Genomic DNA, 25390 nt, shown 5'->3' on the forward strand with positions numbered 1-25390 from the left:
CCACCGGGTAGCCCACGAGCACACTCAAAACTGACTGAAGTAAGGGTACAGAAGGAGGCTCGAGATGCAACTAAAGAGCGTCCCAAAAATGTATGTACTGTAAACATGTGCGTGTACGGTGCACATCGGGTCACCTTCCGAAAGTGGCAAATGCGCCTTATCGGTATGCACGAGCACTGGGTCGACTCCCGATTGTTAAAGAAAACGTCCTAAAAAATGTGTGCACAACCTCTGTGCGATGATGGAATATATCATAAACATCTGAATATTTTTTGTATCGGGAGAAAGGAAAAAATTTGTAACAGAAGATGTTGTATGTTGTGTTTGTTTTGGAATTCTGTTGTATCGAATATTATGTTTGTAAATGAATATATATTTTCAACAAAAAAGAGCCAGGAAGCAGATCAGATTTGGTGAAAATGTAAAACCTTAAAGAGAGGAGAAAAATTAGAACTTCAGCCTTCAAAAAAAATCGTTGTTGATTTATAAAGATCTAAAAAGGATAGAAAATTCATATCCAGAACAATACTTTCAGATACATCAAGGGAGCAGGACAAGAAATATCATGCTTTTAAGGACCAGACCCTGAAATATTTATTTGTTTAGGCTAATCAACAGCCAACATGAGTTATCAGGAAGGGGGTCAAGCCTAGGAGACTGGACTTGTTCAGGAAGCAACTTTGCCATTGGAAGACTTTGTGTACTGTAACCTTCACGTGAACATTTCTAATGTTCATCTTTCTCTGATCTATAACTGTTCCCTAGAGTATCCACCTCGAGGATCAATTCACTCCTATTTTTAAAAGTAATTTGATCCATTTTAAAAGTGGAGGGGGATGTATTTTGTATTTTCAAGGTCAAGATAATTTCTTCTACTAGAAAATGTATTTAAACTTTTGTTCTCAAAGGTCAATCTTAGGGCTTTTGTTAACCCAGCTCCTTGCACTATATTTTGGTCGCGTAACTAAAACAATGTGTCAATATCATTCATATATTTCTGTGGCTCAAGATGGGTGGTATGATTTATGTTCCCAGTGCTTCAGACCTTGCATAATTTTCTTGGCTTATATTCAAAACAATAATTGTCAGACAAAAGCAAAACAAATTAGATAAGCTTTTGTATCTGTATGGTCTTTGTGCCCTCAAACGAAGATATTGGGATTTTAAGAGTTACCAATTCTTTTAAATGTAACGTCATTAATCTGTTGGATCCACACTCCGTATTGTATCTGTTGCAAATTTCCAATATTGAGACTTACTCTGTTCCTTTGTGACCTTGACCAATGCAGCTCATCCCTATCTCTTGGTATTTTCTAAAATAGACACACTATCCTATTGGCTCAGTGATAACTAGATACATTTCTTTAACTTTCTTTAATAAAAGAAGAATTCAATCACAAATCCAGAAAAAAAACTGGCCCCAGCCACAGGCGACCGTTTACATAAAACATATCTGCCAGATTCCTGGTGAATTAACTTACTCTTCACATTATTACTTGTAAATTAAAATTAAATGTGATTTTGCTGTGTACACATCTCTTGTCTTTCTGAACTCTGCATCTGTGATATTGAACAAATCGCTTGTCATGGACTAATATTAATTCGGATTGCCAACAGCTTTGTGTATCCTAATAGCAGAATGTTCTTGCCTAACGATAACCTCCTTGTTGGACCTCCTTTCAGATCACCAGCAATAAATACGTCGATGAAGCACACATAAATTCATTCAAATACATTTTTGGGGACACATTTACCTGGTTTTTGCTCCTGGTAGCTGACCAGTGATCTAGGAGGGAGAGAGAATAAGAGAGAAAGAGATTCTGATGTGTGGGTGTGTCTATATACACACACATATCACATATGGCTGGGCAAACCATTGAGAGCAGCATGGGTCATATTACAGCATGGGCTGTAATATTGCTCCTGCCTCATGCAGTATAACAACAACAACTTGCATTTATATAGCGCCCTTTACTCGACATAGTGTCTGAGAGTGCTTAACATTGGTAAAGCTTGACGCCAAGCTGGGGAGAGCGTAAGGTGACCATAGGCACAGTCGAAGAGAAGGGTTTTCAGATGTGATTTGAAGACGGGCAAGGTGGAGGGATTGAGGCAGAGAATTCCATAGTTTTGTGGCATAGTGGCAGAAAGCACGACCAGGGGAAGGGGTTGAGGCAGCAGATTGTGGACTTCATGTGGGTGATGATGGTTGGATGATGGTACTAACTTCAGGAGAGAAAAGGAAAAAAATTGGAAGAAGAAATCTTCTGCAAAGTAGAAGAGTTGGCAATGATAGTTAAAAGTGTATTTTACTTCATGAAATAGTTAACAAGTTAACACACCATACACGTGTGTTTGCAATGCACAAATGACTTTTGTCATCTACTCGTCTTACTCTTGATTGCTAACAGGAACCCCCCGCTGCTATGGATATGTTTTGGATATTTTATGATGGCCAAGAAGTAGTGATAACGAAAGATTGATGAATCATCTTGAGGACTCATTCATTTGTGGATGATTGCTTCAGGGCTTTACAGGCAATGAAGGTCTTAGGTTTGATTTGTGTTGCCTGGCAAGATAATCTCATCTAATGCAGCAGTTGAGGTTGCAACAATCTTGGGTTTAGAACAGGAGAGATTACCAGATATCCTATTTTAATCACTTGTTCTCTTATCCTCTGTCAACTATGTAGTTGAACAACTTGCTGTTACTCTGCTTCATGCATGAAGAATGACCAGCTTGGTAGAGCTAGAGGTTATTGCTAGTGCTCATGCAACTGTATCCACAGCATGAGTTATTACCTTCAGCACATGTGCACACATACACATAATATACAGAAAGTGACATCAGCAGCGACACAATAGACTTATTTTAGCTCTTCATTTATAACATGGCCTCTGAACTATTGAACTAAAAGAATATATTATTATGAGGTTCTCTTGTATCAAGTCCCTTTTTCATAAAACTTCAGAATTGATTTATTTTGAAAGCAGCAAGGAAACACTTCAAATCATCATCAGTTAATTGCTAATGAATTCCACCAATTGCACTTCAAAACATTTCATGAGCCCACAAATTATTATTATGCAGTAATAAGTGATTGAGCAGGCTAATGTTTTGGGATCAAAGGTATATTGTAGCTCCATGGTGCAAATCCATTGGTTTTGAGAATATACTCGTGTTTTTCTTGAGATTAAGTAACTACCTATCACAAATTGCCGTGAAAGCAGTTGCTAGAACTAGCTGCACGCACTCATATTACGGTTTAAGGTGTAAATTAAGTGATGCAACTAAAACAGAATTGTATTGCAGCAGCGAACAGTAATGATGAAACCTTTGTGAATAACCAAAACAAGTCACTTGAAACATTGGGGACTTCAATCCTGGAACTTTTGTGCTCAATTTTCATTTATTTTGTAAATACATTTTGGATGTGGCCAGTTGTTCTTTAATTATGTGAGTATGATTACAACTAAATGAGAAATTATGGGGGCGAGGGGGTCAAGAAGAAAATTGTGTTTGGACCTATTGCTGAAAGTACCCAATTCGAAAATGTTTAAGGAGCCATTTCTATTCTAATATTTCACATAAATTATTGTGAAGTGCTCTTGATTTGAATTTCAGTGATGATGTCTGAAGTTATGGTTTCCTCAGACTATTATGATGGCACTACAAAACTCTTTACAATTAACAACCTCCTATGATATTTATCTCATTTCTTACTCTTAATATTCCTGTGTTTAATGTGTTCCTAGATGGATTTATTCTCTATCTTGACAAATATTTCTTGTATTGAATAATTTAGGAGAGACTGTGCCATCAGACTTTTATTTAATCTCAAAGACCTGAAAGAAATCTTAATATGGTCTATCTTGCTCTTGCAGGTAATATTCAAGGAGCAACCATAGTAGATGCCTTAGACACATTGTACATTATGGAAATGCACGATGAATTTAAAGAAGGAACGGAATGGTTTAAGAAGAATTTTGAATTCAATGTGGTAAGTAAAGCTCATATTCATACTTGCATGTGAATGGAACTGGTCATAAATCTGGTCTGTCTCTTTAATCTACCCTGCAGACAATCCTTGTAATTAACTGTACTGTGAATCTGAGTTAATAATGTAAATAAGTAAAGACTATCCATCAGTAAATGTACTATAGTGTTGTTAACTATTAGTTTACTTTACAAACACTTTACAGAACACCTCCAATTGAAATTGTTAAGAATTGTAAACTTAATGTGTGATCATTTATTTTGATACATATGATAAATGCGAGTGCAGAGTTATGTTTGGTTGATTTATTTTTTGGTCAGCCGGGTGTCTGACATGTGTGGAAACGCATCGCCATGCTTAAGAGTATCCAAACCAAGGTGAGACTTTCATTCATCCCACTTAGACATGGAAATTCAAGAGATGTTTATTGGAATGGAATGTGCATCCTTCTTATCTAATTCCGAAAAGTATTAGACAAGAGCCATGGTATTATGTCCCTCAAGTGTACATTGGGGTACTGCTGGACCATCTAAAACCACATAGCTTGCCATCAAGAGCACTGCCTGTCAAGCTTTCCCGCAGTTTGTCCAGCTAGGATCACCCTACAAGTTAAGACTTTGACTTTCAGGGTTAACAGGAACTGAGGGGGATTATTCCCTGCCCTCAGTGACTGTCTGTCCTTCCAAGTCCTGCCAATGTATAGGTTGTCATCAGCACTGCCCTGGAATACTGCGTACCCACCTGGTTTGGGAACTACCAAGGGTGGGCTCGATTCTGACATTCCATTGGCAAACGTGTCACTCTGGATCCAGTTCAGCTACAAGGAGATCCCACATACTGGTTGCTGTATTACAATTGCACCTTGCTATAAATTTATAAATTCTAAACTCCAGACTATTAGTTAGTCCACTAGTGGCAGTAAGATTCCTCGAAATTCAAGCACTGGCAAGACATTAACACAAGTGAAGGACGTTATATAAATTCAAGTTGTTGTTGTTCTGTAAATAGCCATTGTGGAGTCCTGTAGCTCAGTGGTTAGAGCACTCGCCTCGCAAGCCTATATTTGATTCCCGGCAGGGTGAAATGTTGGGCAAGTTTCCTTACTCCACATGCCTCTGTTTACCTAGCAGTAAGTAGGAACCCGGTTGTTAGTCGATTGATGGATCGCTTTTCAGGAGTAATAATTCCTTCAAAAAAAAAAAATTGGTCATTTCAGTCCATGACTGTTTGTGGGACACTGCTGTGCGGAATTGGCTGCCGCATTTCGCCCACAAAATATACAGTCAATTCCCTTTGCAGTAAATTCTGTGAAGCACTTTGAGATGTCTGGAAGACATGAAAAGGTGCTATTTCAAATGCAAGGATTATTATTATTATTAATCTTGTGCAACATAAACTGATGGCCTTTCGCATAAACCTTTTCAGGGAAATCCTTTATAAACACCCACCCAGTTTTAGTGTGAGTTCACTTATAGTGCTGGGGTCCTATGGACCTGCACTAACCGACACACTACTTCTGGCACCAACCAGCTAGTTTTCCATAAAATGGGTGAAATTTCGGTTGTCAGGTTACACCAGTTTTTACACATTACACAGGGTTAGGGTTAGGGTTACAATGATGTCAGTTCCTATGTGAAGTGACATTCGTGGCACTTTCTGAGCATAGACATGGGCATAGGAAGCGCTACTAACTGCATCCTGTACATAACACATGAAGCTACACTGTGAGTGATGTTAATTGTGCACTGCACATATGTTATAGGTGCAGGAAGTGACAATAGTGGAGCTCCTGTACGTAGCACGTAACATGCAGGAAGTGACGTCAGTGGCAACCTGAAGAACCGGAATTCAGCCATTTTTCCCCACTGTTTCCATTGCAGCCTCTCAAAGAATGAACCCAGATAACCGCATTATAATAAGGTTATCCTGTATTTAATAGAGCATGACATTTACTGGTTAAATGTTACATTTTCTTTCATGAATTCTCTTTCATATGTTGAGAAAAGTATTTATTTGTAATTGCATTGTGTCACTTCAGTTAATGAAGTTTGGGCAGATCNAAAAAAAATGACAGGATTAGTGCTGTAGAGATCTTTCTTGTTGGAAACTGCGTAAAATAATACATCTCTACTGCACTGATTGGCTTTTACTCTTCCTGAATAAAAGGTAATGAGCTCAAATATAGTTTTTCAGAATAATAAACAATGAAAAATATAAGGACTGTTTCAAGTCATTAGGCCATCCAGACAACATTAAAACAAATGCATTTTCTGATATTTAAAAGTAAATCCTCTTATCCTGCTCCCCCTGCTGTTTTGCATTTAAAATCTCACCACAAAGCATTTTTTAAAAAAAGATATAAATGGAATGCTAATTTGTGAAAGGATATTTGAACATCTTGCAGAACTCATTGATAGCCAGATTGATTAATGAAGTTTTCACTCGTTAATTACATTGATCACCTATTTATACTGCACCTGAAATTGCTGTGTGCCTAAATTGATGCTTAAAACACATAAATAACAAACTGTTCACAGTTGGCGAGCTTGAAGTAATTTATGTTGTTGGTTGGCTGCTGAAGGCAACCTTGAATTGGTGGGTTCCACATGAAATCTCCAGGATGTGGAGGGTTGTGAGGGATTTTACTTGAACTCTTTCTTTTGTGTATTAGATTTCCAGACCTGACCTAGGGCGATCCGATGTCATGGCACTCTGTGCTGTAGGGCCTTTTCTTAGGGATTCACGGAGAGACCAACATCAAATGGCTTGGAAGGTCATCAACTTGGTGAAGGAGCCCCTTTGGGACTCCCGAAACCTGATGGTCTTCCGACATGACTACGTGTCGGTAAAGACCTGCTGCAGACTCGCGATTGCCAGAGTCAGGAAGTATGTAATGAGGGTGAAGCTCAGTTGAGGCGAGGCAAAGGTCAGATGGGGTCTGACCCCGGCCAGAGAGACTCCATGCTAGGTGCACTTACATTGGTATCACCTCCCGGCACGACAGGGTACCTACCCAGTGATGGGTTTAAATGTAGGGTTTGTAGAAAGGGACGCTCGCTTTGTAACAAAAGAGCATTCCAAAATGTGGTGTTATTGTGTGTGTGTGTATATATCTAGAAGCATGTCCCCATAAAGGGGGGAGTGGTGTAGTGAGGAATATTGGCTCTCCATCTGGTAAGTGAAGGATAGCAGAGCTGGGACTAGCCCAAAAATGCAACTGCTCTCTGTAGCTAAAGGCAGCAGAACACAGGAGCGAGGGGGCCCTGGTCCCTCCACTCGAGGAGAGGATGAGACAATAGAGGCCATAGCAAGGAATCGGATACCATTTGTAATGGAATTGAAGCAGTTGCATATTTTTTGTTACGGGTGTTTTGNTTTTTCCTTGATGCAAGCAGAATATGTGTTTTCTATGTACAGTAATTAATATCTGTTTGGAAAAACAAGTGGAAGGGGCCATTGTGGATTGTAACAGGGTTGAAGCCGTTGTTTTTCTTTTTTCTGTCATGGGTGTGTTTTTTCATGAGGAAAGTAAAATATATTTTCATATGTCAATAAATACATTTGTACAAAAACAACTGCCGTAAAGTCTTGTCAAACTTTAAGCTTGCTGAACCAACCGAGTGCTACTGATACGATTGTCGAGTGAAACTTCTGGATCTGTGTAATCACTGTGTGGTGGGGGGGAGTTTATAAGTACTTACATTCTTAAACATATCTTGTTTTATAATTCTGCTTTATTTGTCATTAAAAGGCAACATTAACACACAAATGATCAAATAAAAACACATTAAAGAATAATTTTCCTCCAATGCAGTCTATAACTCTGATTAAAACTGAAGTAATTTTGCTGAAATCTGAGAGGCTGTACATATGTGCCCTGAAGGAACTGGAAAAATGAAGAGCAATGCTCCAGTATAAACAAACCTTTGAACCATGCTGAATTAATATTTCAATTGTATCACATATTTTCGATGAATATACTTGGCTCAAATGGAATAGCAAGATGAATCTTATATTTATGTTTGCATTCGAGGTAATTATTTTAAGATAGGCCTTAGTTTCAAAACACAACTGAGATTTTACAATCTGTGAAGTTGAACATTAATTAATGGTAATTAACATGAAACATGTGGCGAATGCAATTAAAGAGATGTGGTGGTTAGTAGAGTGAAGTGTTACTTACAATGCAGCATACAGTTCAGGAAAATCAGTAAACACAAATTGGGAAAATAAATACTACATATATATTACACTAGCTGTACACTTGCAATCAAAGAATCCAATTTGGAATGTAGATTGGCACATGACAGACATTTAATCTTTATACTCACCTGGGAGGACCCCTTTTGGGAGTACTCAGTGGGAGGACTCGGCGCTTTAAAAATATAATTTTGTTGTGTCTTTATTTTGTTCCCGCTGCTTGGCTATGGGCGTGATGTGACGCAGGATGCCACAGCGCCATGGTCGGCCAGCGCATCCACCAGGTGTAACTGTAGTGTGTGTGTACATACGTAGGTGCTCTGTGACGCACCATGCCATGGCGGCACTTTGACCCGGTGGCCACCAGGTGCAACTGCCAGAAAAACACAAAACTGAAAATAATTCATGAACAATAGGAGATACCCGCAAGCAAATATGCCCATGTCACTCCCAGATACAAGACCTTTTCCAATGAGGTAGAAATCATGCCTCTGTATCAATCGGTTATTGAGATCCTTCTTGAAGTGCAGACAGACATTGTCATTTTATTAGTATAAAAAGATATAGGATTTAAAATATCAAACTGAAGTTGACTTAATGGTTGCAATCAATTTTTTTTGGTGGAAACCACACGATCATAAAGTACAAGAGTAAATGTGGGGGTTACAGGGACAGGCATCTGCTATTGTTGCAGCTGCCTGGTTTAGTTTGTCAACTGAACGGGAAGGGAGGAGTGGTAGCGTATTCTTGCGTTCTTGTATACTGAAGCACATTGTATCTTGTTAACCCTGAAGTCCTGATTCTTTTACTGGATTCCCAATTCGTTTCTTTCACACGGTCATTTCATTGCCAGTCTCCTGTCACTTATTTTTAAGAAGCAGAATTTTAATATGCATATGCATAGCATTTTCGTCTCAGACATAACTGTTGTAGCACCCTCCAAGTGGCCAGTTAATCAAATTCTGTGCAAAAGTGCGCAATGACAGTAACTAATTTTATGTAATGCTCTTGTTTCATATGTTCTTAAAAAATCTGTAACATTTCCCCTGAAGAGAAATGCTTGTGTGTGAAATCTTTCATAACCATTTCATACATTTGTGCCTCACTCTCTGCCTCAATCTCTCCGCCTTGCCCACTGGGTGTCTGTTTTCAGGTCGCACCTAAAGATTTTCTTCTTCGATTGTACCTGTTGAGTCACTTCCCCTTTCTCCCCAGCTTGGCTTCAAACTATGACCTAAGACTCAAGCTCGCGATAAGGGTGCTATATATACATGCAGGCTGCAGTTGTAGCAACATGATCATCGGATTACATTCTTCATGGCTGGGTTTGAGAAAGTGGGTGGTTCCGTTGGAGGATGAAATGGTACAAGTGAGAGTGCAAGATGTAATTATTTGAGTTATTGTACTCTAGTGAGGAATGTGGATAGAGAATTGTGCAGAGGAGAGATGATGGTTATCTAAGGAAAAGGCTGAAAGATGTAAAAAGAGGGAACTGAAAAGAAAATGGAGGGGACTTGGAAAGAATAAGCAATATAATGACTTAAGTAAATAATTTATGATTTTTACCAAAGTACATTTTTACATCATAAGCTCCATAAGTGTGGAGGCTTTTCAAATAGAAACAAATTTACACAGCACAGGAAGGATGGGACACAGGCCACCAGAAGGAGAACTAAGTCTTATTGCAAGGTATGAAAATTGTTAGGATTAATTTAAACCTGATTTGGATGGGGGGTGATTGATATTTTGGTGCATGAACAAAAAGTTGTGGTTGATGTGGATTCTGGAGAATGGAGATAAACTGTGGAAAAGTCGAAAAAACATCAAAATGATGAATTAAACATAATAATAATTTGCATTTGATATAAAGCCTCTCAGGTTCAGAGTACTTCTCAAAGAGCTTAACAATTGTAATGTCCCACCAACAGACATGAAGTAAATGACCAATTTTCTCTAGAGGATTGTTGGCCATGACACCGGGAGAACCTCCCTACTCTTTTCAGATAGGACTTTCGTTTAACATAATAATAATAATCCTTGCATTTGATATGCAACAACAACAAAATTACATTTATAGAGCGCCTTTCACATCGGGAGGACGTGCCAAAGCGCAGAATAGTTAGCTGTCGGGGTCCGAGCATGGGGAGGGGTGGTGTNGGTGAGGCAGAGAGGTGGGAGGGAGACCAAAGGCATGGTCAAAGAGAAAGGTCTTGAGTCCAGCCTTGAAAGATCCGAGGGAGGAAGCGAGGTGAAGGGACCGTGGGATGGAGTTCCAGAGTGTGGGGGCAGAGAGGCTGAAAGCCCGGCCACCGATGGTAGGGTGGGTCGTGCGGGAGACATGGAGCAGGCCCGGAGCCTAATGAATAGAGGGAGCGGGCAGGTTGGTAGGGAGTCAGCAGGTCAGGGAGGCAGGAGAGGGCAAGGCCATGGATGGCCTTAAAGGTGAGGACGAGGATCTTGAACTCGATCCTCTGGGGGATGGGGAGCCAGTGGAGTCGGGAGAGGGTGGGAGTGATGGGGTCGGGGAGCCTGGTGCGTGAAAGTACACAAGCTACAGAGTTTTGGATGATCTACAGCTTGTGGAGGGAAGAGTTGGGAAGGCCGATGAGGAGGGAGTTCCCATAAGCGAGCCTTGATGTGACGAATGCGTGGGTGAGAGTCTCGGCAGCCTGAGGGGTGAGGCAGTGGCAGAGTCTGGCAATGTTGTGGAGGTAGTGGTAGGCAGTGCCGGTCATGGTGCGGATGTGGGGGAGAAAGGACAGTTCAGGGTCAAACAAGACACCCAGGTTCCTGACTGGCTTGGTGAGGTTCAGTGTGCAGCCATGGAGGCTGATGGTGCCAGTGTCTTCTAGACGTCTCAAAGCGCTTCACAGAATATACTGTAAAGTGAATTGACTGTATATTTGTGGGCCAACGCAGCAGCCAATTGCGCACAGCAGTGTCCCACAAACAGTCGTGGGTTGAAGTTGAAGTGACCAATTTATTATTTTTTTTCTTGAGGGATTATTATCAGCCGTGTGAAGTAAGGAAACTTGCCCAAGGTTTTGCCCTGCCGGGAATCGAACCCAGGTCTCTTGCTTGCGAGGCATCTCATCTGAAGGGCGGCACCTCTGACAATTGATACACCCCACAAAATACACAGACACCACAAGTCACAATATATTCTGTGAAGCGCTTTGAGAAGTCTCAGTGACATGATAAGGCGCTATATCAAAAGCGATTATTATTATTAATCTTTCGATAAGATGAGAAGTTATTGGATAGGCTTTAATTATTAATTACTAAATCGGTCACAATAAATATTCAACATTACAGCCGTTCACTTTGATACAACTTTGTAGCATTCGTTTGATACTAGTGAAATGCAAAGGGTGAAAATATTGATATTGCAGATGTTAAAAAAATACTTTTTTAACATGTTTTACATTACAATGATTTATTTAGGAAGAAGAGTGGATGTTGAAAGGAAGTTCAAAAATAGCAATTGCATTGAAAAAGTGAAACAATGCTTGTAATTGCTTCTTTTTTAAACCATGAAATGGAATCATCAGCCTAGAAGAGGGCCATTCGGCACATCTTTAAATGATCCTTGAATTTTACGTCAGGAGAATGTCAGGATTTACTGTAAAACAAAGTGACACTTTTGTTGCTGAACAAGGCACCCAATTTTTGCAAAGCATTGTCCACAAACAGCCATGAAATGAATGTTCAGTTTTATCTGGAACACTACTGACTCAGGAAAAGCTCCTTTCTCGAGGAAGTCAAATGTAGAGAAATAAAAGAAAAATAGTTCCTAAAAAAAATACCTATTCTGCTATAAGGTTACTATTTAAATAGAATACTTCACTGCTTCACAAACCATAGTAAATAGTCAAACTGCTTTGATTATCTAAAAAAAGGGCCTATTACCTACAACAAGCTACATGGGTAACCATTTATCCTACAACATGTTTGAAACAGAGAACTGCTTTCCTGATTACTTCATTACTTTTAGCCAGTGGCTTAATGTTAGCACATTGGGATCAGTTATGTGCAAATGCAGCTGTGTACAGAGGGAAGTATAAATGCCCTTAATTATGTAATTGATGACCACTGAAAAGGTTTTTTTTGATTACACAATTCATAAATCCCTTTCATTGGAGGGACCCTGTAATTCCTTATTTACAGATAGTTTTCACGCGGCAAATAATAGATCTCACTATTTGCTAAAAGTGGTACCTTCTGGAACTCGAAAATGTACTTTATTTTCTAAATGCTATCCTACCCCCGTTATCTTGCACTTTGGTATACTGTGAGACCACAAAGCAGGAAAACTGTGTGCACCTTCAGTATATAGCAGTGTGGTTCCTCTCACACCCCACTCCTCTATCTGCCCCTTCATTCAGCCGGCTCAGGTCTTCTGTGCGTCCCCCGGCTCCTCTGCTTCAGATAGGTGACTGAGCTTTCAGCTACTCCTGCTTCCCTCAGCATCAAATGCCACCATTGTTCAGCACTCCAGGACACGATTCTGAATGAAGGACTATATAAATGCAAGTTGTTTTTGGTACAATTCCTGCTTCTGGCACTGACTGGATGATTTCCTGCGAATGACACTCAAGGGTAGCAGGTCTCTGGATAACAACTGTAACTCAGCAGTGAACAATTACTGCTGACTGGCCAGCTTTCTGCACATGGGCGCAGGCACAGTGGGGCTTAGTGATGTCAAGAAAAGACCCTGACAATTATTCATCAGTGGCTGTGCTACATTGAGCTCAATTGCAACATCGGGTTTCATTTTATGGATCATAACATAACATAACACATAACATAACATGTAGGAGCAGGAGTAGGCCATTCGGCCCTTTGAGCCTGCCCCGCCATTCAATCATAGCTGATCTTCTAATCTAACTCCAGCTAATAACATAACCCTGCCTTATCCCCATATCCCTTAATCCCTTTTGCAATAAGATATGGTCCATACAATATGGTCAAACTGTGGAGCTTTTCCTTGACTCAGATGTTTTACAGGACTGATCCAGATATCTTTAGTAAGAGCATTAATATTTTGTCTTCCATGGCCAAATTAATTAATAATGCTCTTAGGTTTCTAAGTATATATTACTCATAAGCATTATCGCTTCAGAATTTCAGATTAGTTTGAAGCGAATACCACCTGATCCAAATTATCAGGTTTGAAAATGACAGTTCCTGCTTTTTTTAAAAAAAAGGCTGAGATTTTGTTTTTTTGAAAAAAGATACTATTCTAAATTGGTAATTCAGCAAGATATTCATGTTCATGCTTTATTTTAGTTTTCAAAAAGGATCCTGAATTCATATGCTAATTTTTTTAATCAAACATCCTTTTGGAATGCTAAACGCCGCTGGTGGGTTTATAATAAAACAATCTTTGCATTTGATATAACCCCTTACCATGTCGTTGAGACATCTCAAAGCGTTTCACAGAATATATTGTAAAGTGATTTTCACATTGTTTTGTGGACGAAACGCGTACGTCCCACAAGCAATCAGTGAATGACCAACTTTATTTGGGGGTTATATCGGCCGGAACACAGGGAGAAACTCCCTTCTTTTTTTGAATAGTGCCATGGGATTTTTACCGTCTTACTGAATAGGCAGACTGGACCTTGGTTTAACATCTTATCCAAAGGAAGGACCTCAAACAATGCTTAGACAATGTGATTCCAAGTCCCGATGTAGGACTTGAACCCACACAAAACCTTCTGACTCTGAGATGAGAGTCCTAGCACTGAGCCAGAATGACAACTTGAAAGCCAGGTCTGAACTTGAAAGTTGCCCAAGATCCACCTTAATCATTAATTTTGGTGAATTATTTACCAGGAGCCAAGGAGAAACTCCCTTCTCTTTTTAACAGTCTTGGGACTCTATAATGTCTGACTGAACAGGCAGATGGGACCTCACTTTAACGTCTCATTCAAAGGCAATGTGCTCCACATTGCACTGCATTGGAGTGTTAGCTAGACTCTGATCAAAGTGGGGCTTGAACCCACAACCAATTTTTTATTTGGGGGCTTGTTGACCAGGACAGTAATGTATGTATTAGATTGGTTTCTTACATAATTGTACAGAATCTAGGCTGACACTCGAATGTAGTACTGAGGAAACATTCTGTCAGAACCAACTTCAGGTGAATTCCAAACTCGTGCCCTTTCTTCCTTTTTCAAGTGGATGTTTACGATCCCATTACTATTTGAAACGTTTCTCTTGGTGTCCTGATCAACAATTATCCAGATAAATTGGTTGCTCAGGACCCACTTTGTGGTCCACTTTGTGGCTGATTGTGGGAGTTTGCTTGTGTAAAATACCTGTTGGATTTGCCAAAAGAGACCAGTCACTAGTGTATTTCACAGTAATTATTGGGAAACACTTTAAGGTGTGCTGATGGCTCTGATGTCTAGAGTTTTCAAGTCAATATTTTCCCTTTAACTAATTGGCCTCTTTGTTCTCTATTCATTTATTTCCCCATCTCTGTTAATTATTTCCCTACTCTTTCTAAGTATCTTTGTTCTTTTCTGTTTTCTATGGAGTTAGTTTTGTTAGTGGCATGTTAAATTTGCAGCTTCCACAGTCTAATGAGAATTCTGTTCTTTTCTGTTTTGTGAAGACCTGATTTGTGATTTGATCAGTGAGAATTATTGTCAGGTTATTCTCACTCAAACAATTAAATACATGTTGTATCTGTCCCTCTACCTATAGCATTACCCAATACTGACTGATCTTGCCCAGATCCATTGTAAGATTCTCCACTTAAGTTTTTTGTGTTCATGCTCTAATGAATGGCTTTGGTGGCATGGTGAAATCTTTGTAATCCAGCTTCCTTCATTACTTCCTAAACCACTTGTTTCGCATTACATTTTGCTACAGCAATTTTACTTAGCACCTTTCACATTGTAAAGATGTCAGACCCTTACAGAGCCAACCGTCAACCCGAGCTGGGGATGGGGAGAGTTGCGGAAGGTGAGGGAAAGAGTGACCAAAAATATGGTTGAAAAGTAAGGTGTTAAAATGGGTTTTGAAGGGAGGAGATGAGATGGAATGACTCTGGGATAGATATGCAGAAAATGGGAGCAGAATAGCTGAAAGCTCTGGAATTCTCTAAACCCTTTCAGTTTTTCCCATGTCTTCAAATCTCTCTTAAAAACAAGACAAATATACCTCAACAAGAAGAATTTGCTCGTATATATAATATATATATAATATATAGTACCTTTCATGTGGGGTAATGTCTCAGAGCACTGTACAAAGACTGGGTCATATGCCGAGCGAGTGGGAGGCAGAGGTGTCTATAGGCACAGTTGAAGAGGTAGATTTTACGGCAGGACTGTTGTGTCAGGTTACTTCGGGCCACTATTGCAGTCTACTTTCTATGGTTTAAATACCTCTAGCATTTGATTTCCTTGTCAATATCTCTGTTCCAGTAATATATGCTTTAATTCTATATTCTGTCTTCTCAAGAATGCACAGCTAGTTTTTTGTTCTATTGTGTAGTCCTTTTTTGGTTGGAATCCTCACCCTGAGCTCTTAACATAAATCTTTGCTATTGTCGAGGTGGCATAATTTGCCTATATATTTAGGCAAATGCAGCCCCTTGGGACCTCCTCCCAATATGAAAGGCGCTATACAAATGTAATTTTGTATTGTATTTTCTAAAATAAGTCACTGCGCATTAAAGTATTTTGATGTGATAAGGCTCTGCATCAAATGTAAGTATTTGTATTAGTCTTTTAATTCTTAGTTAAGTGCAAGGATGAGCAATGATTTATTGACATTTTTTCATTCTTAAATTATTACTTATTTCTTTCTGGCAGTCTTGCTCAGTTTTTTTTCCCCCTGTAACGGATGTCTGGGTTGTTCCTTCAGATCTCTACATCCCTCATTGCTTCTTCTGGTTTGCATCCCTTTGTTACTCATTTCAGACAAAAGAGCAGTAGATTGATAGTTTGCGGTAGAAATTATCCATACTTACTGAAAGAACAAATACTCTATAATTATCTCAGCACTTGGACCCCTATGCAGCTGTATGATCTGCATTACAATAAGGCTGACCCTAAGCTACAACCTCATTTCAACAATTCAGAGCTCTGTGTGTCCAATGAGAGACATACCTGTGGAGGGATAACAACTGTAAAGCAGTTTGACCAGTATGATGAACATGAACGTGCTGTTCTTTTTAACCCTCAAACTGGCATTTCTATCTGTACAACTATGAGAAATTATCTCTCACCTTTGTAACTTATTTTGCCTTTTGTCAAACATAAAACATGTTGTCCTTAATGACAAATTAAATTCTGTCTGTAATATTATTATAATACAGACAGTTTGGTTAATTTTCTGGCTTGTAATAAATATATTCAAAATACTGAAATGCAGTGTCTGTTTGTTTGTGTAACAAGTGCAGGATATTTAATAATCTATAATAATAATCTTTGCAGTTGATATAGCACCATCTCACATTGTTGCCCCATCAAACCAATCCTTGCCCGGCTCCACTGGCTCCCAAACACCGAACGGCTTAATTTCAAGATCCTCTCACTCGTTTTCAAATCCCTTCATGTCCTCGCACCTCCCTACCTATCTGACCTGCTTATGTCCAACTCCACTCAGTCCTTTTTTCGGTCCTCCGGCTTTGGATCACTAAATCATTTGTTAGTTGTAGCCATGCAATTTGCTTTACTTAAATGGAAGACCATTGTCATGAATTAGAACTATATATTGAGTTTATCAGGCTCATAATTGGTCTTGATTTAGGAAATACATCAAGTGACATGTGTTGTTCACCATCTGTGCATTACTAAATTTCAGTATGAATTCCTACTATAAGAGTGTCACCTTGAATAATTTCTTGGCATGGTTTTGTTAACCAACCGTAAACATTTTTAGATGCACTTTTCATTCTGATCAGAGCCTTTTTAGTATTCATGAATAATGAGAATCAGGTAGTTGAAGATAAATTAGTTACTTTTTTCCCAATGCTTGTTCAGTATAAAGCTAGTTTGATTACCAATGGAATCAATTGATCCCTGTGCTCAAAAGATATTGACAAACACATGCCTTGTATCGCAAGGTGAACTGAAGCTCAATATTAACACATGAAGATTTTACTGAGTTTAATAATAATTCTTACATAATTCTTAAATCATACTTTTCAGGTCAGGAGGACATCTCAAAGCACTTTATTGAATTTTCTGTAATTGTGTAGTTATTGTGTGTTTTGTAGGCGAACACAGCAATGTCCCATAAAAAATCATGACGTAAATGACCAATTTTAATTGGGGATCATTAACCAAGACACTGAGAGAAACTCCTTTCTCGTTTCAAATAGTGCCATGGGATCTTTAACATTCACCTGAACAGACACAACCTCAGTTTAATGTTTCATCCAAAAATCAGCACCTCATGTAATGCAGCACCCCCTGCACTGGAGTAATGTATAACACATCATTAATGTCTGAGAGATACATAAAATTACACTTCATCCTCTATAGAAGATGGTTGCAGTTTTAAAATGTTGATTATCAATTTTATGTTTAATTGCTTTAATATTACTACAGAACACACTTGTGATATAGGAGGACTATTATAATTAAATATGACTTTTTTCTGAGAACATTTTGTTCTCGGGTTATATTATTCGTAGATGTACTGCTTCGCACTCAGTTCATCTCAAAAGGTTAATTAAAATGTCTCCTAAATTCTTCTGTGTATTTGCTGAGCGATTAAAGTTCCGGACAAAGTTGACAGTTCAGTTAAAATTGGCAGATGACATAATTGCAAAAAGAAGCTGAAAGAACAGAGAAATCAAGAGTGGGTGAAAGAAAGGTCACCACTTAATCTATAGAAATGTTATACAAAAGTAAAAGTCATCATTCAGTTAACATGTCACAAATGGTGGCATCACTTTTTAGTCTAGGTATACATCCATTTTATTGTGGAGCAGATTCCAGTTCTGAGGGTTGAACTGTGTGCTATTAGTTGGACACTGATGCAACAATGGTTTAACAATTGTGAAACCTTAAATGTTAAAATGTTCTTCAAAATGGTGTAATCTGAAGTTGAATAGCTCCTCACCAGAAAGCAAGTTTTTTTAAAATGTTGGTTTGTCACAATGCAACAATTTATCTCGGGAATTCTCAGTTTGGTTTGATGATGGCTTTCTGCATGTGTCAAATAAGTGGAATGAGGAACAGCTATTTGGGTTAAAGATCAAAAATAAAACCATAGTAAAAAAGCTAGGAGAACTAAAAATTGAGTCACAGGTGATGGGAGTCATCCCAGATTGATGAGGGAAAACAGAGAGGAGATACCTGAGGCTTTGTCAATAATTTTCCAAACATCTTCAGAGTCTAGTAGGGTACCAGAGGATTGGAAGGTGATAGATGTGGTGCCTCCGTTAAAGGGTTCCAAGGGTAAGCCAGAGAACTACAGGCCAGTTAACCTTGTGTCAGTTTTGGGTAAACTTTTGGAGGAAATAATAAGAGACCAATAATAATAATAATCCTTGCATTTGATATAGCGCTAGCCTTATCACATTTTCGAGACATCTCAAAACGCTTCACAGAATACACAGTGGAATGAATCGACTGTGATACTTTGTGGATGAAATGTGGCAGGAAAGACACAGCGGTGTCCCCCAAACAGTAGTGGATTGAGTGGCCAAATTATTATTTGAAAAAATAATAAATTTGAAGGGATTATTATCCCTGGAAAAGTAATCCGCCAATTGACTATAATCCAGGTTCCTACTTACTGCTAGGTAAACAGAGGCGTTTGGAGTAAGGAAATTTGCCCAACATTTTGCCCTGCCCAGTGAGAAAACCATGGAATAGGGGGAAATGTGACATTTTGGATAGAAGGGTGGTTGAAGGAAGAAAGTAGGCTAAAAGATTTCTGGTAGAAGGTAAGTAGTTAGTGACTTGCTACAGAGTTCTGTGTTGAAGCCTCTTCATGTCTGCCGATGTTCTGTCAGTTTGTCTGGCAAACGTCTGGGCCTGGATGAGTGCAAACAACAACAACAACAAGATTCCATTTATAGAGCGCCTTTCACGTCGGGAGGATGTCCCAAAGCGCTGGACAGTTGGGTCAGGACCCGAGCAGGGGGGAAATGGTCAGGGTGAGGGGAGGGAAGGGAGGGGATGAGGAGGGGATAGAGAGTCGAGAGGGGAGCTGAAGGCCCGGTCAAAGAGAAAGGTCTTGAGACCGGCCTTGAAGGAGGAAAGGGAGGAGGCGGCGAAGGCACTGGGGGATGGAGTTCCAGAGCCTAGGGGCTGAGAGGCTGAAGGCCCGGCCACCGATGGTAGGGCGGTTGGGGCGAGGGATGTGGAGCAGACCGGAGCCAGAGGAACAGAGGGTACGGGCAGGTAGGTAGGGGGATAGTAGGTTGGAGAGGTAGGAGGGAGCAAGGCCGTGAATGGCCTTGTAGGTGAGGATGAGGATCTTGAATTCGATCCTCTGGGGGATGGGGAGCCAGTGGAGGCGAGCGAGGGTGGGAGTGATGTGGTCCCGAAGCCTGGTGCGGGACAGTACACGAGCTGCAGAGTTCTGAATGACCTGCAGCTTGTGGAGGGAGGTGGCGGGAAGACCGGCGAGGAGAGAGTTCCCATAGTCCAGCCTTGAGGTGATAAAGGCGTGGACCAGAGTTTCAGCAGCGTGAGGGGTGAGGTAGTGCCGTAGTCTGGCGATGTTCCAACCTTTCTGCAGCTGAATGCAGACAAGACAAAAGCCGTACTCCTTAGCTCCTGTCAACATCTTTGCTGCTGTGGATCTAAAGACTTCTCCTCCTGGGCTCTCCCTCAGACGCACCAAACCAGTGCACAATCTTGGTGTCTGGTTCGACCACCAGTTGTCCTTCCTCCCACACATTTAGTCCCTGATCAGGACGGCCTTCTTCCACCTCCGCCACATTGTCTGCCTCCAACTGTACCTTACCCCAAATGCAGCCGAAACCATTGTGCATGCGTTTGCCACTTCCCGCTTGGATTACTCAAACACACTCCTCGCCGATCTCCCCAGCTCCACTGTTCAAAAGATCCAGCTCATTCAGAACTCTGCCCCCCGCAAACTTACCCGGACCAAACTCCGTACCCACATCTCACCAGTTCTGGCCAGGCTCCACTGGCTCCCCATGACCAAAGGGATCGACTTCAAGATCCTCACACTTGTGCTCAAATCCCTTCACTCTCTGGCACCTCCCTACCTCTCCGACCTCCTCACTCCCCAATCCACCACCCGGCACCTCCACTCAACTGGCACCGGCCTCCTGCTCGTCCCTCGCACCCTCAGCCCACCATCGGAGGTCACGCATTCAGCCAGTACGCCCTGAAACTCTGGAACCCATTCTCTTAATCCCTCCACCTTACTCCCTCTCTCTCCTTTTTCAAGTCCTGCCTAAAAATCTTCCTCTTCGACCGTGCTTACGGCCACCTCTCCCGCCCCCAGCTTGGAGTCAGGCTCGGCCACTGCTAAGCGCTCTGAGACATTACCCTACATGGAAGGTATATAAATGCAAGTTGTTGTTGTTTTCCTTTTTTCCATGTATATCAGTTACCTCAACTTGGATGCACGGGGTATGGTATCAAGGTTTGTGGATGATACCAAGCTAGGAAGTATTGTGAATAATGATGAGGATGGCAAGAGACTGCAAGAGGATTTAAACAGAGTAGCACAATGGCAGATTGCAGATCAGTGGCAGATTAGGTTCAATGAAGAGAAATGTGAGATGATTCATTTTGGTAGAAAGAAATAGAAAATTGAGTACATATTGAATGTCAGTATCTTGCAAAGAACTGAGGAGCAGAGGGATTCCCGTGCAAGTACAGAGGTTATTGCAAGTGACAAAATCTGTAAAAAGAAGCTATTCATATGCTGGGTTTTATACACCACGCATAGAGTACAAAAGTAAAGCAATTATACTAAGTTTGTTTAAATCATTGGTTAGACCGCAACTGGAGTATAATAATAATCCTTGCATTTGATATAACGCTTTTCACATCTTCTAGACGTCTCAAAGCGCTTCACAGAATATGCTGTAAAGTGAATTGACTGTATATCTGTGGGCGAAATGCGGCAGCCAATTGCTCACAGCAGTGTTCCACAAACAGTCGTGGATTGAAAATGACCAATTTTATTATTATTCTGTTTTGGAAGGATTACTATTAGGCGTGTGGAGTAAGGAAACTTGCCCAAGGTTTCGCCCTGCCGAGAATTGAACCCAGGTGTCTCGCTTCCAAGGCGAGTGCTCTAACCACTGAGCTACAGGACTCCCAACACCCTGGTATAGCACCCAGGGTACCTCACTTCTGGGCTTTTCTGGGCACCTCACGTCAGGAAAGATGTTAGTTCCTTGAAGCGGGTATAGAGGAAGTTTTGGAGAGTGATTCTGGAGATGAATGGATACAGTTGTAAGGCTGGGTCTGTTTTCATTGGAGCAAAGACGGTTGAGGCATGTGCACAAAATTTTGATGGGTTCTGTTAGGGTAAATAGAGAGAAGTTATTTCCATTGAGCGGAATGTCAGTAGCTAGGGGATATAGTTATAAGGTAGGCACAAGAACAGCGAAAGGAGAACTTAGGAGGAATTTTTTACTAAGGGTTGTTGGGTTGTGGAAAAACCCTGTCAAGTAGGTGGATGGAGATTAAGTCAGTTGTAGCTTTCAAGTGGGGAGCAGACAGGCAAATGAAAGAGAGGGGCTTGAAGGGGTATGGGGGTAAGGTGGAGCAGTGTGATTGAAGCAATATCCTTGCTCTGTGAGCAGGTGTAGGCTTGATGGGCCAAAAGGCCTCCTTCTGTGCTGTAGATTTCTACATTTCTAGTAGTATACAACTCTCCTCTCTGTACCCAAAAGCAGATTAGCAAAGTGTTTCATTTCTGAATGTAAGAAAAATCTATAAGTGCGGCTGGGGCTCCTCCTTGTGACCCACAGGACATTGTGTGACTAGTTTCTGTCTGGGATGGAGATAGATTGATCTACACTGCAATGAAAGCAACAATGGTGGGACATTGTAAAGTTTGGCATGAAATTCTAAATGAAGGTTACAGCAATTCACAGCCATTCATGGGTCAGGCAATCCAGATTATAACAACTCTGCGAAAATAATGACTAACCTCCCCTTTTTTCTTCTGTTAAAAATCGTCAGTTACTTTAAATGTGGCCTACCGATGTCATACAAATTGAATATGATCCTCAGCCTTGTATTAAATGGTTTAGAATGCTGTGTGCTTTTTAATGGCTTGTCTACTTACACTTACACCTAGAAAGGCCTATTTCTATAGTTCTTTCCCCTCCTCCACTTCATTAAGAATGTTATCATTTTGGCTCTATTTCCTTTCTTTGTTCTTTCTATTTTTTCTATAATCACTTCCATTTGTCAGATATGCCCACTGTGCCAACTTGTTTGGCCTCCTGTACTCCCAAATTTTTTGCATCATAAACAAATTTAGACACCTTGCCCTCAATGCCTAAATACGGATCATTCATGCAGACATACACGCATTACATTTGAGATAATGCCTTTAATGTCGCTATCTCAAGGAGGAACCTCTCAAAGCACTTCACAGGTTATACTCTATAAAGTGGAATAACCTTCTTTTCGCGGAAAAACGCAGCAGCCAATTTGCATACTAAAATTGCCATGAAATGAGTGATCATATTGCAGACCTGAGAAGGACCACCGACTGCATCCTGATAGTCTGAAAAGCATCCCTTTACTCTCACTCTTTGCATCATGTCTTTCAACCACCTCATATGAATCAGGCAATGGAATATAGGATTTGAGCTGATTCTCTATTGTGGACTTGGTTCCTGAGCTTGGCAGTACTCCAAGGCTCATAGGCACTGTTGATGACAAACCAGTTGGTCTAGTTCATTACCCAGGAGGAGGAGAGCAAGGATTCTTCTCCCTCAGCTGTTTTTAACCTTGCAAACCAAACCCCTAATGGTAGGGTGGTCCTAACTGGATAAGCAATAAGAAGCTTGCCAAACGGCAAATTGGGTGGTTTCAGCAGTTTCAGCTCCAGCAGTACCTGACATTAAAAATCGGGGCTCCATAAACAGTGGCTATAGCCAAGTCGCGCACTATATATTCTGGTATCAGGTAAGCAGCGTGTGTTCCTCCAGGGAGAGAGTACGCACTCCATTTCCAATAAAGAAATTCCATCCAAATGTGGAACACTTGTTTGGTTTGGATACTCTTAAACATAACCCTGAGCAAAAAAAATTGTATCCAATCTGCATATTGACACCCTCATGCCTTCCCTCCCTCCTACCAGTTATCATTTTTGTGTTCTAGGTATTGTATAATATTGATCCTTTTTGAAGTTCAATTATTTTATTTAGCTTCAATATCTAAGAAGTTAATTTAAGTATCAGTTGTGTTTGGTGCACAAATGCTATCTGATTCTGTCACCAAAGGTAATGTACATTTTATCTCTGGAGTAAGGTGTTCAAACCAAGGATCGGTTAAAGTAAATGAATTTATTCTACATCTGCAGCAATAAACAATTTTTTTTATAACCTATACTAAAAGAAGCACATCTCATGTGGCTCTTTTGTCTCTGAGTGTTCAAGTCAAAGAATGTTACCCAAAGCCGATTGCTGTTCAATTCCTAACCAGCTCTACAGCTTATAAATTCCTCATGGTGTTGTCAATTTTCTTAAGACGTAAGATCATGCACAAGTTTGGAAAAATTCTTCTTAATTTGGAAACCAGCTTTCCGCAGGTCCTTTCAGAATTCTGGAAAACCAGCTTCCAAAGTAAGACCATGAGAACTTAAAGGCCTTGTACGTCTCTTACCTGGAAATATTCCCTTCAAACTATGTCTGATGTGTTGACAAACCCACCACCATGCTTAAGAATATCCAAACTAAACTGAGAATTCCATGCATCCCTACACATGGAAATTCCAGAGTTTCTATGGTAACACTATCTTAAAACCATGAACAGCATTGAGTCAAACTCTCATTCACAGTCTGACCTCTCCATTCATGGTCTCCTACACTGTTCCAATGATCCACAGCGAAAGCTTGAGGAACAGCATCTTATCCCAACATGCCCCAGTTCTGACGAAGGGTCGTAGACCCGAAATGTTGACTCACTTTCCTTTCTCCATAGATGTTGCCTGATCTGCTGAGTTTTTCCAGCTCTCTCTGTTTTTGTTTCATGAATAGCAGTATTGTTTTGGAATAAACCAACAAAATGCTTGAATTTATCAGAGAATGTTTCATCCACAAGTTCTGATTTTGTTCACTCGAATCATTTTCCTTATTAAAAGTCCCCTAACCTTCCCCATGGTATTTAAAATTGAACCGTGTTTTTGTTCAGGGCTGGGGGGGATGGGGGAAGCATTTTATCTACTAATGTCATCTGATGAAATTTATTAAGTAATTACTTCTATGTCTTCTTTTGTAGTCCTGATATGCTTTTTCTATTTCCTATTGAGAGTAACTGAGAAAAGATCTTTGAAATGCTATCCGATGTAAATCAAGGACTGAAATCATTTCTTGTGTGACATGTGCATGGTAATCGTTTAATATTTGCCCTTGGTAACAAACCAAACCAATTTCTATTGCTGAGGATATAAATCTGCGAAGGTTACAATTTAATGAAATGTGTAAAACCTTGTTCTGCTCAGCTGTAAAATTGGTATATGAATAATTTTTGCCTTCAGTCTGACTGCATGTTTTCTCTTCACCTTAGAATACAGAGATTTCAGTTTTTGAAGTGAATATCCGATTTGTTGGAGGCCTCCTATCTGCTTACTACCTCTCGGGCGAAGAGGTAAGTAATATTCTGATCATTATCGCAACGTTAAAAATCCTTACATTTTGTATAGCGCCTTTCATGTCAAGAGGGCATTTTAAGCACTTCACGGAATATACTGTAAAGTGTAGTGACTGTATTTGTATGCAAAAAAACTGTACCTACTATTCATGTGGCATGTGATCTGTGACTTTTGATAAGGTGACTGAAAGCAATCCAGTTGATTGTTCGCGCCTGGTTTTGATTGAGCTTTAACTTAGCTATTTCCATCAGCCATTTATTTCGGATAAATATCTTCTTTTTCCTGTGAGAGATTGTGCTGATTGCATCAGATTAGCATCTTTGACTGAAATGATGGTTGCTGTTATCCAATGAATCAGTCAAGGCCTACAGTGATAGTCTTCAAGTCAACTCAGCTGGC

General features: G+C 40.2%; 1 protein-coding gene and 1 non-coding gene across 2 annotated transcripts in view; one reads left to right on the top strand and one right to left on the bottom strand.

The window, feature by feature from the left end:
* The window catches only part of man1a1 (mannosidase, alpha, class 1A, member 1), a 217086-nt gene that overhangs the window by 83779 nt on the left and 107917 nt on the right, over positions 1–25390 (top strand). The window contains exons 3-4 of the mRNA XM_007899660.2: positions 3885–4000; positions 24907–24987. Of these exons, the coding sequence (XP_007897851.1) occupies positions 3885–4000; positions 24907–24987 (197 nt within the window). The remainder of the gene's footprint in view (positions 1–3884; positions 4001–24906; positions 24988–25390) is intronic.
* trnap-ugg lies at positions 21402–21473 on the bottom strand. Its single transcript has one exon. It is a non-coding gene; the product is annotated as a tRNA-Pro (tRNA).

The sequence above is a fragment of the Callorhinchus milii genome, unplaced genomic scaffold (genome assembly GCF_018977255.1).
Source record: "Callorhinchus milii isolate IMCB2004 unplaced genomic scaffold, IMCB_Cmil_1.0 Scaffold3, whole genome shotgun sequence".
NCBI lineage: Eukaryota > Metazoa > Chordata > Chondrichthyes > Chimaeriformes > Callorhinchidae > Callorhinchus > Callorhinchus milii.